Source organism: Mugil cephalus, chromosome 5 (genome assembly GCF_022458985.1).
Source record: "Mugil cephalus isolate CIBA_MC_2020 chromosome 5, CIBA_Mcephalus_1.1, whole genome shotgun sequence".
Taxonomy (NCBI): domain Eukaryota; kingdom Metazoa; phylum Chordata; class Actinopteri; order Mugiliformes; family Mugilidae; genus Mugil; species Mugil cephalus.
In genome coordinates this window covers 19,093,334-19,106,724 of record NC_061774.1, presented here as the reverse complement: position 1 = coordinate 19,106,724, position 13,391 = coordinate 19,093,334, and the positions used below count along the sequence as shown (strand labels likewise).

The window sequence follows — 13,391 nt, the reverse complement described above, 5'->3', positions numbered from 1 at the left end:
CTGGACACTTTTAAAGGAGGTGGTGCGAACATCTCCTAAGTCCTCCGATGCCCCTCTCTGGATTTGGCAGGAACTACTTGGTGAAGTTTTGCGGGTCACAGCAACCCGGGGTTGCCTTAGCAACCACTAAGGAACGTGGAGTTGCCCTGGTAACAGATGAAATGAGGGGTTACCCTGACAAAGACGCTACAGGAACTCATTTAGCAAGACCTTGCTGTCCTTTTTTCAGACAGATAGCTGCAGACGTGGCGTGCACGGTATTAATTCAGCAAAAGGGACAGTGATGCGGTGGAGTCAAACATATCCCTGCCTCTTTTATTTCCGAAAAAACTGCCCGGACCCAGATATTTAAACTGCTCAGCTGCAGCCGTGTTTACGTTCACACCACCAAGTAGTACAAACAAAAGCCTTTGTTTTTGTTTTGAGTGAAAAAAAAAGGAACACGCTAACAAGGTTAGTACAAAACAGCAGTTTATTTTCATAACACTGTATTAAAGTTAAACACACAGCACTGTTCAAAGCGAATGAGTCTGGCCTCTGTTTTTCAGTTTTGGTGGTCACTTGAACACTGTAAACATTAAAACAACATTGTGTTGTATTCAACATCGCAATTAAACCTATTAGATTTTATATTGGCACAAAAAGAAATACACAACAGACAGCCGTGGCATGCATTGCAAAAAGATGAGAAAATACAGTAAAATATCTAAGGCAGTTAACGATAAGAAGAGGGGCAACATTATTTGGCCGAGTTCCTTTTTTGCATTATTGCAGCTACATGGTTTAGGGGCTAAGTAAACTACGATGGAAGTCATACGATTACATATAAACACATCCAAAACACTGGTAAACACAAACAACTAAATGACATCACCAGGTCCTCAATCTACTCTTTTTTTTCTTTCAAGTTATGGATAAATTACTAAGACCGTTCGTTAAAGCGGGGACTTCGTGGGAATGCAGAGAGATGTACGTCATGGCGGATCTCAGATTAATGTACTGGAAGAGTGGCCTTTTTAACCCTACTGAAGGTGAAGGTGTGAGCAGGATCTACTCATCCGGCTTCCTCTTGGGCTTCTTTGGGTTGCGGGAGCGGCTCTTGGCCTTGCATAACGGGCAAATGGGAGCATTGCGATGAATCTGCTGGTGGCAGGACAGGCAAGCCTGGAGAGAGGGGGAGGAATTCAGAGCAGTCACTTTAATTAATGTCTTTCTGATTGTTTTGCCAGACAAACCTATTTAAATTTAGAGCAATGTCTGGCGTTGGCAAAGACACTAGCATTCAATAATCGGAATATTAGATCAAACTGAATAAAAATGGTTCACGTAGCCGCCTCAATCAGAGGGGGCTGACATAGGCTATAAATGTGTACAGCTGTGACAGATGGAGAGACACTGGACTGACTGTTACTGGCACATTTTGCACATGGTCGTTGTTAGTCAGTGTAATTTCATTCATTCATTTCATTTCATGTGTATATAGATCTCTCTATTGTCACATATAGAGAAAACACTGTTTCCCAGGCTGGGATTCATAAATTATACATCTATAATGTGGCCCATTCCAAGGGAATTTTAATTCCGACTAGGAAGTCGTAGTATAAAACCAATCAATTTAACTTGATAATGTGCCTGATAACTATTTTAACGCTTGACACGATGGCAAAGGGCAACGCAGGAGTAGAAAAATATGTTTCTAAAGATGAACAAAGCTTGAAATAGATTTTGGCAGCACGACTGAAAACATGGCTACCATCTATCATTTCGTGCTCTTCTATTGAATGAATTCAGTGCAGCGAATAAAGCTGTCTTCTTTTCTCTTTCTGCGGTATTTAAGGGAAATTCGATACCCCATTTAACGTTCAAATAAACAGTCAAGATGGAATCTCTGATCTGACTCTATTCAGCCAAAGTCTCTTTAACACTTTCTCAGCATTACGCACAACGAGGGGCCAATTACCTCTGGGAAATTCACAGAGTTTTTTCATCATCATCATCATCAAGCCAGAAACTAAAAACTCAGAGTAATATAAGACTTGAATAAAAAACGTTTGGTCTATTTTTATTATTATTTCAAACCAATTATTCCAAGCCCTTTTCCTACTTGAGCTACACTTGAGCTGACACTTTTGTCAGTAGTGGTGCTACCTTCATCGGCGGCGGCTGCTGTCTGAAAGTGGCCGTCTGGCGGGCATCTTGTTTCCTGGACACCTGAAGCTGCTGGGCGGCTGCAGCAGCGGCCGCAAGGGATTCTGGGATGGCGGGCTCGTGCGGCTCCTTCTGCCACTCCGCCTTCTGCTTCTCGAAGTAGCTGTTCAAAGCGAAGAAAGAGACCGAGAGTGAAACCTGGCTAGCTGCGGTTCTTTATTTAGAGCTGATGGATCACATCACAGTTTTGAGATTACCCCCGTCTACGCCGCCGCGCATCGAGAGACGAGGAGCGGCGAAACCAAATAAAAAAAGAAAAGAAAAAAGGAGACTTAAAATTGGAGGAGCATTATAGTCGAGCTAACACATCCTCTTTGTGCGGGACTCCAAAAAGCGCAGCCTTTTGTGAGATTGTTTGTCTCCGCGCATCCAAGTGCGTCTGTGTGTGTGTGTGTGTGTGTGTGTGTGTGGGCAGGGGAGGGCTGGGAAAGAAATGCGGCCTTGGACTTTATGCCTTACTGGCCCATTTTCAAAACTTTAAAAAAAAAAAAAAAAGAAAAAGTGATATCCCATTTCATTACGCTCTCTGGTTTCTCTCAAAATAAGCCTGAGATAAAGTAGAACATTGAGCATTCACAGAACACATTTAATGTGTTATATTTCCCCATGAGCACGATCCACCAACGCACCAAGTATTAAAGCCTTTTTTTTTACAAGCACTACATTAACGCACACACACACACACACACACACACACACACACACACACACATTGCATTAATTCACAGTTAAAATTAGTTTATTTGGATTTTATTCCATTGTTGTTTTCACATATTTCAGTAGGAACTTTTTTGGCTATTACCGAGGTGTTGACTGCTCAGTTATTGCTACTTCTATATCACACTCACATCATACCTTAAAATTTACCCCATAAGCCCGAGAGGTGTCATGTAATTTTCTCCAAAAAACTGCGTCATCGCGCCTTGAAATACAAATAAGAGTCGGCACTATCACTCTTAAGCACAATTACTCAAGACGCACGTGCAAATGATGGTTTTAACATCTCCCCAGCTGGCACCGTCATAAATCTCTTTCTCTCTGTAGTGAATTCTTCCTACTGAGAAAAAAAAAAAAAAAAAAAAAAACACCGGAGGACAAGCCGCGACTCTCTCTTCGTATCTCATTTACTCGGGGAACATGAAGGGGCACGCCTCAACAAGGCCAGGAGAGACGGCTTCCACCTGGCCAGAAATGAACTCATCGCCTGAGCTTCCACATAATTCACAGCCAAACTCGGAGGCCGAGAGGCTGCCAACAATGCTGTCAGCATACAAAGCAGCGCGGGTACGGCATTCATCCTCGCTAATAAAGCCTTAAATCTCCAGCACTTAAACTACACTAAACAATGAATATTAAAAAAGCGCTAGTTAGCGGGCTGTTTTTCCCTAAACGCGGCAGGAATTCGGAGCATTCTGCCAGATGTATCCGGGAGTATCAATCTGGCAGAACCATTACTGGCATAATGCGTGTTGGTCTGTGAGTTCGTCTGATAAAAGTTCTCCTGACGCTGACCTGGGGAGCACTTCAAAACAAGTATGCGACCCTTAGCGCCACCAGTCGCCCTCATTATAAATAAACCAGCCTCCTGTCATAAGCACTCCTGGCCAGTGGCACACTGTTCTGTATTTAGACCTTCAAAGAGCCACGTACTGCACTCCTCTAACCCATCTGGACTCGTCTACGTAGCAAAATAAGGATGATGAAACTGACAAAGCTCTGCCTTGGTACACGTGAGCGTAGTTCACTGAATCACGCACGGTTTCCAGTATATTTCTTATGGTACTGAGGCATACAGCTGGTGTAGCCTTACGCTGACTTGCCGTGGTGTTGTAGATACCTAAAGTGGTGCCGCCGTTGCCACCCGGACACAATGGCAGTGAAAAGGAATTTTGATTGCGCCTGAAGCTTTTACCCAGCTCGCGGCTGAATGACTCCATGCCTACCAGTCATTCAGCACCGTGAGTCTCATATAATGTAGAGACTTTAAAGACTTCAAACGAACCACTTCATTAGCTTCCCGCTAAACGGGTGTTATTGCTGTGCCGTCGTGTACGTTTTCCGTCAATAATTAGCAGTGTGAAAGATGCTATACTCGCGCAGAGACTTTTTTTTTGAGCTGAGCTTCGTCTGAGCTTTGTCACACGCAATCACCTGATCCTCATTATCAACCGAATTAATGAGCTTGTGTCGAATTATCATAGGAACAGATGGCCCCATGTGCTGGTTGTCATCCAGGGAGAGGAACCGAAGAGGGTGGGGTCCTGGACATTTATGTGACATTTTGTCAAAATGGCTTGTAAACCGGCGTTAAGATTCTCGGTCATCCGGGGCTCGTGTGAGGTTTTGAGAAGACATTCCTGCGATTGTGTGAATGGTGACACGTCTTCAAGTAAACCGAAGCAAGTCCAATTGGCTGTGTTGTTGTTCTTTTGTGAGGTTTCACTGACCTTTGCCTTTAGCAGCCAAAATTGAACTAGTTTACGCCTGGTTCTAAGGGAATGTGGCCGCCTCAAAAATCTGGAGAGATTCTCTGGAGCTGTTCCATCAGATATTGTATTCGGTTGAAAGTGATGGACACGAGACCAGAAAACAAAATGTCTCTGGCCACGGCTGTTCCCGGCGCATAAAAAATGGCATTTGAAGAACGTCTTTTGCCGGGAACACTCGTACCACTGAAGGGAATCCGAAGAGCTCAATGCCAGCGGTTTACATTGTGTAATAGTCGCTAAACATTACATCGATGTCTTAATGTTCCAATCTGACGAATCAGCTGGATGATTGGCGACAAGATTGTGTCCCAGTGAAGGGATTGACACCCCACAGCAACACAGCAAGGCGGTAAATACACCACGTTTCCTACGGCTGTTCTCTAAAGAATTTACACATTCTCTAACACGCCCACGTTTTATCACCAGCAGGGTGAGCTCCGCCGTGTAGCCCGCACTTCCTATCACAACAAGATATACAAGACACCATGGTGACGAAACGCAGCGAACTGTCATTTGCCCTTGACATTTGAGAAATGTGATCTCAGCATGTGATCCAATGCATCTCTTCTCGGCAGAAGTCCCAGATTTTCCTGACCTGCAGCGGTTCATCATCTCAACAGCTTCCTTGTAAGTCTTCGGCCATGCTAGTAAATCAGGCAATAAAATACCTCCCTGTTGTAATCCACACGATCACTCACGTCACAACAGTGCTGGCGGGAGTTATTACACGTACTATATTTGCAGGTTCAGATGGCACAAATGTCCAGGTTCTCTGTTGAAATCTTCTTCACCAATATTCACCCCGCAACAATTTTATTGTTAGCTGTTGGATATTTGATTGTTAATATACTATGATCCGTTTGCTTGGTCGACTCGGGCCTTTCTGTGTGTTCTCCCTGTATCTGCACGGGTGTGAACGGTTGTCTGTCTCTGTCTTAGCCCTGTGATAGACTCGCCACCTGTACAGGGCGTAACCCGCCACTCAACCAATGACAGCTGGGATCAGCTCCAGCCCCGTGACCCTTCAGGGGACAAGCGGTTGCAAAAAATGTATTAATGAATGTTTGCTCACATAAAACATCTAAAATTTTAGCAGATAATTATTAATAATTAATTACATATATCATATATATTCATTAACTGCACCTCAGCCTTAGATAACGTAAGTTAACACCGTCTATAAATAAGGAAAAATATTCTTTGCTGATACTCATTTTAGAGATTTATTAATATCCTTGAACAAATGTTATTCAAAGGCAAACTGTTCTTCTCTCTCATGCAAGTGTCCTTTTCCTCTCAAGTGCAGATAGTCAAACACTTTTAACTTGCTTAAAAAACGCTAAAGGTACCTGATCAAGGATTTCCTGTCCTAGTTTCATTAATGCCTTATCAACACAAACAAATCAACGGCATTCCTCTTAGGCTTTTTTTAAATTTATGTAGCAACCATTTTGCTGTCTGTCCTCTGGTTGCATCTGTCTATTTCAAGACTTTTTTCAATACGTGCCAAAAACAAAAAAGGATTCAAATGCCTTCCGTTCACCCCTATTTCGAAACGATCTTCTAGTATGCTAGTCTTGATCAGCGGCCACATATTAATTGCTCTCACACAGTCACGCTGAGACAGGTGCTGCTTAGGTGCAGTTCATCACTGATGCAGCCAACTAAGTATCATGAAGAGAGATGGCCCAGTATTTGAAAGACTGCCTTTAGTGTTTTTTTTTTTGTGTTTTTTTTTTTGACTGGGTCAAAAACATTATGTGAATGAGTCACTTGTGGCGTTCCACAGGACTGCATTCTTGGACCACTTTGAATTTGTAAATCATTTCTGTCTGCAACTGTGACATACAGTATAAATTAAACTATTAACTGATAAACTTTGAGCTCTTAATGTAGCACAATTTCAATTTCTTGTTCTGTAACATGCCAATATACACCCTATCAGGCATAACATTAGGACCACCTTCTTAATATCATGTAGGTCTCCCTTGTACCTCTAAAACAGTTTCAGCTCATCTTAAACAGATTTTGTGGGTGTGTCTGTATCATCATCCTGCTAGGGATGGCTGCTGCCATCAGGGAGTTTTATTGCTATCGGGCGTCTAAGTAACATCGACAGATCCAAAAGTTTTCCAACAGAACATTGGTTAGATGGTTAAAGTTATATACTTCTTCTGACAGGTTTTAATGTTGTGCCTGATTGGTGTACGCTGCAATGTCCTCTGTTGCTGCAATCATGCATAATAATGATTTTTTTTTTTGCATTGTAAATCAGATTCATTTGTCCCTAAAACAGCACCATGAAAAAATGTTGTTTCTCTTGTTATTGTAGGATATGTTGTCTGTGTGCACCAAAACTACCAAAACTTTTGACGATTTTAAATGACCTGAAGCGTGTTTTCACAGGAATTGCAGTGAAAATGTCATGCACTTAAGGGCTGGGTTTAGGAAAGTCAGTTTTCCATTTCGAATTTGAATTTATTTGTTTTGATACAGTTCATAACCTGGCTCAAGACACCTTTTCTTGTCTTACAAGAGTAACGTTTTTTGCACGTTGTCCCCGTTTAAATAAATAAATTCCTAATTCCTTTAGCTCTCCAAGAATGTCTTTCATATCCAAGCAAAACTAGTTTAATGTCCCAAATTGAACCAATAAGGAATAAAATCAGAAATCAAATCAGGACCATCTGAATCAAAATTTAATCAATTTGGAAAGTCAGTGGTGAAACTCAGCCATTGTGTGTATATGTGTGTGTGTGTGTGTGTATACTGACTCCAGGGAGAGCTTCTCCTCTTCTTCATTCAAGTTGGGAAGTCTGTGTAGACCTAAGGTCATCCTGAGGGCATCAACGTGCTCCTTCAGTGGTTTGTACTCATCGTGCAGGCGGCGAGTGGTTTCCAGCAGTTTATTCAGATCATTCTCTGACTGCTTGATGGTGCTCTCCATCTGAAAGGACAGCGGAGGTTGAGGTATTCAATGTAAACTCTTCCCGGCTGCACCAACATACAATGTGTTGTCCAGATATTACATTTACTAGACATGACGTCTGTCGTTCACTATTCACAAAATATGTGTGGAGAGGATGCTTATCTCTGAATGCAGGACCCCACTCACCACATTGATGTCGGCATGAATGAGCCGCAGCTCCTCCACATGTGCCATTTTCTCCTGTAGAAGGAGATCCATCTCCTGTTTGTACTCCTTCAGATGTTTCTCCTCAGACTCAAGAGCCTCAAACTCAATCTTCAGACGAGACTTGATCTTCTGCATCTGGACTGTCTTATTCCTGCAGGCAGTGGCACAGAAAAAAAAAAGAAAAAAAAAAGGGAGAGACCAGCTGTCAGGTCACCCACCTCACCTTATCTCATCTCACCACCCACGCAATGTCAATGATAAGAAGAATAACAATAATAAAATGCTTAGGAAACATATATTAGAGAGTAAACATGACAAATAATATATAACTATGATGTAAAAGTGTTGCTGCGAGGAAGACTCGTGGTTAAACAAACACGTTACTTAATGACAGACTGCCGGGCTAGACACAGCAATAGTTAGCGGCGCACATCTGGCATTTTTCTCTTTAACATCTGGAATGCGAACGCATGCATGATCCGGATATGTGCCGAAATCACAACATGTGTGTGTATTTAGCTCATACCGAGTCAGCCGGCTGACCGAAACGTAAACTAGAATAAGAGCAAAACAAACATATTACAGCGAGGTTCAAGACCACATCGGCTAATATTAGCTAGCTCCGTAACAAAAGCAGAGCCGAGGGGCTTTCTCCTGGACGGCTAACGTTAGCTCAGACACGTCTCTCGCTACGTGCCAAACATCTGGCAACCATTATTTGAATTCGACATTCCGAGTCTCACCGTATCTCCAGGATGTTCTCCAGTTTGCACATGATTTCTTGTTCGTCCGCCATGGTTCTGAAGCCCCTTGTCGTCCAGCTGGCCGGCTCAGTTTCTCGAAAGGCCACGGCGGTCTCCTTGTTGATAAAAACACAACACAATAGCCGGCGTGAGCGCGCACACGAGCACGCGTCCGCAATGGGGAAACCTTGGTTACGTACAAAGACGAGCGCGAGCCGTCCACCTGCCGCGCGCAAAGCCTGGATCAACAGGAGGTAAGAAGAGATGTGCGATGCCACTATTTTTTCCGATACCAAGTAATGCCAAGGCTAATATCCAGATACCGACATCGATACCTTTCGACGTTTACTTGTGTATATGAAAATTGCGACTTTCATTTTTGAACATTTGTGAATGTAATTATGAGAAATTAACTGATTCTGTACCGAATGTGCTATTTTACATTTTTATATATATTTATTCCATATTTGCCACTATTCATCTCTTCTCGCTCTTTGCCCTCCTAATTGCCCCTCGAAAATAAATATTTTTCGGATTTTATTTTATACCTCTGTATAAAAATTAAACAAGCGTCCAAATATCAGACTAATTTTTAATCAGCATTTAAAGACAATCAAATGATCAAGTCAACTAAAAATCTGAGCAAACCACATTAAAACAAAACATAATAATAATAATAATAATAATAATAATGATAATAATAAAAACTGTAATGGGCAATGTGATGTATTCTCACTATATATATATGGATATTGCCTGCCTCTCTTCCATCATAGAGGTCTGTCTCAGGTGCGGAGGCATTCCCTGTGCTCCCTCTCTCTCATACTTTTACTTTTTTTTTCTTTTTTTTTTAGAATTTACTACATATTCAGTGTCATGAATCTATTAATGTTTCTTGCAAAAACAGACTTGGTATCGATATTTTGATGTACAGATCGATTCTAAAAAAACACGTCCAGATCGGAAGTATCGATATTTCTCGATCGATACTCACATCCCTGGAGGAAAGCCTGTAATTCCCCCTCAACTGTGCCGCGCTGCACTGCAATGGAAACACACTCCGCTGCACTTTCACTGAACTTCAAATTACTTCGTGACTACTCTCTGCAGCCTCCAGGAGACCGAGAGTAGCAGGACAAATCAGAAAAACTGGATGCCTATTAGTCTATTCAGCAGGTTGTAGCGACAAGTAAGTAATCAGTTGAAAGCTTTTACAGTCAACATCGGAATCACAAATCAAATATACTTGAAGTGTCTTAAACTGCAATCTCATTTAGAATATAAAGAGTGTATTTTCATGTAAACAAGCCAAACGGCAGATGCTAAATGAATGTGTATTGTGATGAAAAGTGACAAGAACACCGAAAACATATGCATGGATAAAACCACTTAATGTCACGCAGAACAGATTGCCTCAAGTAGTCAGGACGAGGTGATAATTTAATTGTGGTGCACATGCTGCAGATGTTAAGGTGGTGTCGCATATGCAGTTGGCTACATCCACATGTTAGAACATGTGGATTAGAAGCAGGAGGAAGTTAGTGGTGCATGTGGAAACTCAGAGTCCTAATAACACATGGATAACATTGCTTTTATTATGTTCTGGTTTTGATCAGGCTGAACAGGTGGTGTCTGGGAAAGAGGTGATCACCGACAATTTCCCTGGTCCTGTAGAGGCAAAAAGAGATGGCGATGTCGTCCAGGGATGGCAGAGGCCAACTAGTCTTTTCAGCTGACCGCATAACCCTCTGCAGCTGTTTCTTGTCAGGTGCTATGCAGCCAGAATACCACATGTTGATGGGGTGCGCCAGCATACTCTCAATGGCGTAACAGTAGAAGGTCACCAGCAGCCTCTACTCCAGTGTGTTCCCTCTCCTGAGTATTTTCAGGAAGTGGAGTCATTTGCGGGCCTTCCCCATCACTGCTGCGGTGTTGGCTGATGGGGATATGTCCTCGGAGATGCGAGTCTCAGTGAATTTAAGCCCTCTTTACTGTCACCGTCAGTAGGATAAGGGGTATATAAAATAACATTTTATAAAAAGGAATCAAAAATGAAAATATTAATAAAAATATTCAAATCAAATACTTGTATAAACAGCCTAATTTAACTTTTCTTTACCCTGTAGGCCTACAAATCACTATCATAACAACATATCACAATCTTTAAACATCATCTTTTTTATGATCAACTAACTTACCCCAAGGGAAAAATAAACAGTTAAAGAAAAAACAGAACTAAGGACAGAACAGGAAAAAAAAGAAACTTCCGTATGTTAGACATATTTGGATTCATCTTATTCGGAGTAGTATAAATAACTCAGTCTGAGTTGGGTATTTATTGTTAGGAGTTGAGAATTTGAGCACACTTCTCTTCAGTCTTTGTTAGACATCTTTTTCCTAGTCATTTACCCATTGAGTTTTTCTGTGTTCAGTTATGTTTCTTTTTTTTTAGAGTAAGGATATCTGACCCTTGCACATTAGTTTTTCACTGCTAAGTTTTTCGAATATCGCCAAAGGGGGTGGTATATAGGAGGCTGTTTGTCCTTAACTGTAAATATTAAAATCAGAGGTATATTATATTAATTTCTAAGTTCTTCAAATGAAACTAGTTTGCCTTCCTTATATACACTGAACAAAAATATAAACACAAATCTGTCTAAATCTGCGTTAGTGAGCACTTTTGCTGAAATAGTCTGTCTCACCACATAGGTGTGGCATATCAAGATGTTGATTAGGCAGCATGAATATTGCACAGGTGTGTCTTATGGCCCCTCTGAAATGTTCAGTTTTATCACACAGCACGATGCCACAGATGTCGCAAGCTTTGAGGAAGCCTGCAATTGGCATCCTGACTGCAGGAACGTCCACCGGAGCTGTTGACTGTGAACTGAATGTTTGTTTCTCTACCATAAGCCATCTCCTTCAGAGAAATTGGCAGTACATCCAACCTGCCTCACAACCGCAGACCACGTGCAACCACACCAGCCCAGGACCTCCACATCCAGCATGTTCCCTTCCATGATCCTCTAAGACCAGCCACCTGGACAGCTGCTGCAACAATCGGATTGCACAACCAAAGAATTTCTCCAGAAACTGTCAGAAACTGTCTCAGGGAAGCTCATCTGCATGCTCGTCGTCCTCGCTGACTTGAGTGGGCTAATGCTCACATTCAATGGTGTCTGGCACCTTGGAGAGGTGTTCTTTTCACAGATGAATCCCGGTTTTCGCTGTTCAGGGCAGACGGCAGACAGTGTGTGTGGCGTCGTGTGGTCGATGTCACATGTTGTGGATGCAGTGGCCCATGGTGGCAGTGGGGTTATGGTATGGGCAGGCCTATGTTATGGACAACGAACACAGGTGCGCTTCATTGATGGCATTTTGAATGCACAGAGATACTGTGACGAGATCCTGACTCACCCACGACCATCACCTCATGTTGCAGCATGATAATGCACGGCCCCATGTTGCAAGGATCTGTACACAATTCCCGGAAGCTGAAAACATCCCAGTTCTCGCACAGCCAGCATACTCAGCAGACATGTCACCCCACTGAGCATGTTTGGGATGCTCTGGATCGGCAGTTCCTGCCAATATCCAGCAACTTCTCACAGCCATTAAAGAGGAGTGGACCAACATTCCACAGGCCGCAATCAACAACCTCATCAGCTCTGCGCAAAGGAAATGTGACACTGCATGAGGCAAATGGCGGTCATGCTGCCTGGGAGCGAAAACAGAAGTGTTGTGTTTACATTTTTGTTCAGTGTAGATCCATAACTTTACAGATGCGCTTTGCTGCCAACATTTTAAAACCTTGGTCTTTTCTACGAGGGTACTGGCGAAAAGCCTGAAAGCAAGGTACCTTCTCCAAGAAATGACTGTACATTCTGCCAGATATTAATTGTTTCTCCCAAAGGAGTCATCAGTAAATCATTTCAGTTTTTTTGAGAGATGCAGATTATAAATAAATATCAAGTCTTGTCTCAACTTTATCCTTCCTTATCTTTACTACAAATAAACTTTGTCAATAGTTGCTTCATTTTTGAGAAGAACTGTGGTGGTGGGGGTAAAGAGATTGAAATAAATGTAAAAATGTTGGTTTTATATTCTATATGTATCTTAATTACATTTATAGGTCCTAATCAGTGACATAAGTAAATCAATAAGGCGTTACTGAGTTTCTTAGTGAGGCGTTTCTCTAAACTGATCACTTATTTCAGTAACGAGTAATCTGTTGTTAAGTGTTACTATTTCCAAACCAGTAACCAGATTAAAGTTACTTATCCAAGTCACTGTGTGTTACTATTTTCCTGACTGAAAAGAGATATTTTTGCTTTCTTCTTGTGGGAGTGATGTCACGTGTGCAACAAGTCACGTTTACCGCATGAGGACAACTCACGTGTAATACCAGGCAGCAACACAAAGTAAACAACGATGGGGGGAGGAGAGAGATGCCTGTTATCTAGCTGGAAATACCGCCACTATTTTCAGTTTTAGGTCGGCTAAAGAAAACAGTATTAAGGTCCGCTGTGCACTCTGTGTCGGAGACAAAGTCCTATCTGGCTTCGAAAACACACTGAATTTAAATAAACATTTGCAGTCGTAGTACGACATGGCCAAGCTAACAGAGTAAGTCCCGCCAGGTGGTGCGAAGCAGAGAGCTGCACCTAATTCAGGAGGTCCCCCACCGCCAAACAACAAAGCTGGACTTTGGTGCAAAACGAATTGGGCCTAAGTGAGGGGGAGTTGAAGAAGCTGGACGGGCAGTCCTATGTTGTAGAGGGAAGACAATTTTTAAAATGCATGTATTATTATTAT

General features: G+C 42.2%; 1 protein-coding gene and 1 long non-coding RNA gene across 2 annotated transcripts; one reads left to right on the top strand and one right to left on the bottom strand.

The window, feature by feature from the left end:
* Positions 1-453: 453 nt before the first annotated feature.
* On the bottom strand, positions 454-8,764 carry zc4h2 (zinc finger, C4H2 domain containing). The gene is made up of 5 exons (XM_047584526.1): positions 8,577-8,764; positions 7,813-7,984; positions 7,472-7,644; positions 2,149-2,311; positions 454-1,164 (listed from the first exon to the last, which is right to left on the bottom strand). Exons 1-5 carry the CDS (start codon positions 8,627-8,629, stop codon positions 1,051-1,053), a joined length of 675 nt encoding a protein of 224 aa, XP_047440482.1. The 5' UTR covers positions 8,630-8,764; the 3' UTR covers positions 454-1,050.
* Positions 8,691-12,255, top strand: LOC125007751. The gene is made up of 3 exons (XR_007112789.1): positions 8,691-8,830; positions 9,687-9,765; positions 10,193-12,255. It is a non-coding gene; the product is annotated as an uncharacterized LOC125007751 (long non-coding RNA).
* The last annotated feature ends 1,136 nt before the right edge of the window (positions 12,256-13,391 follow it).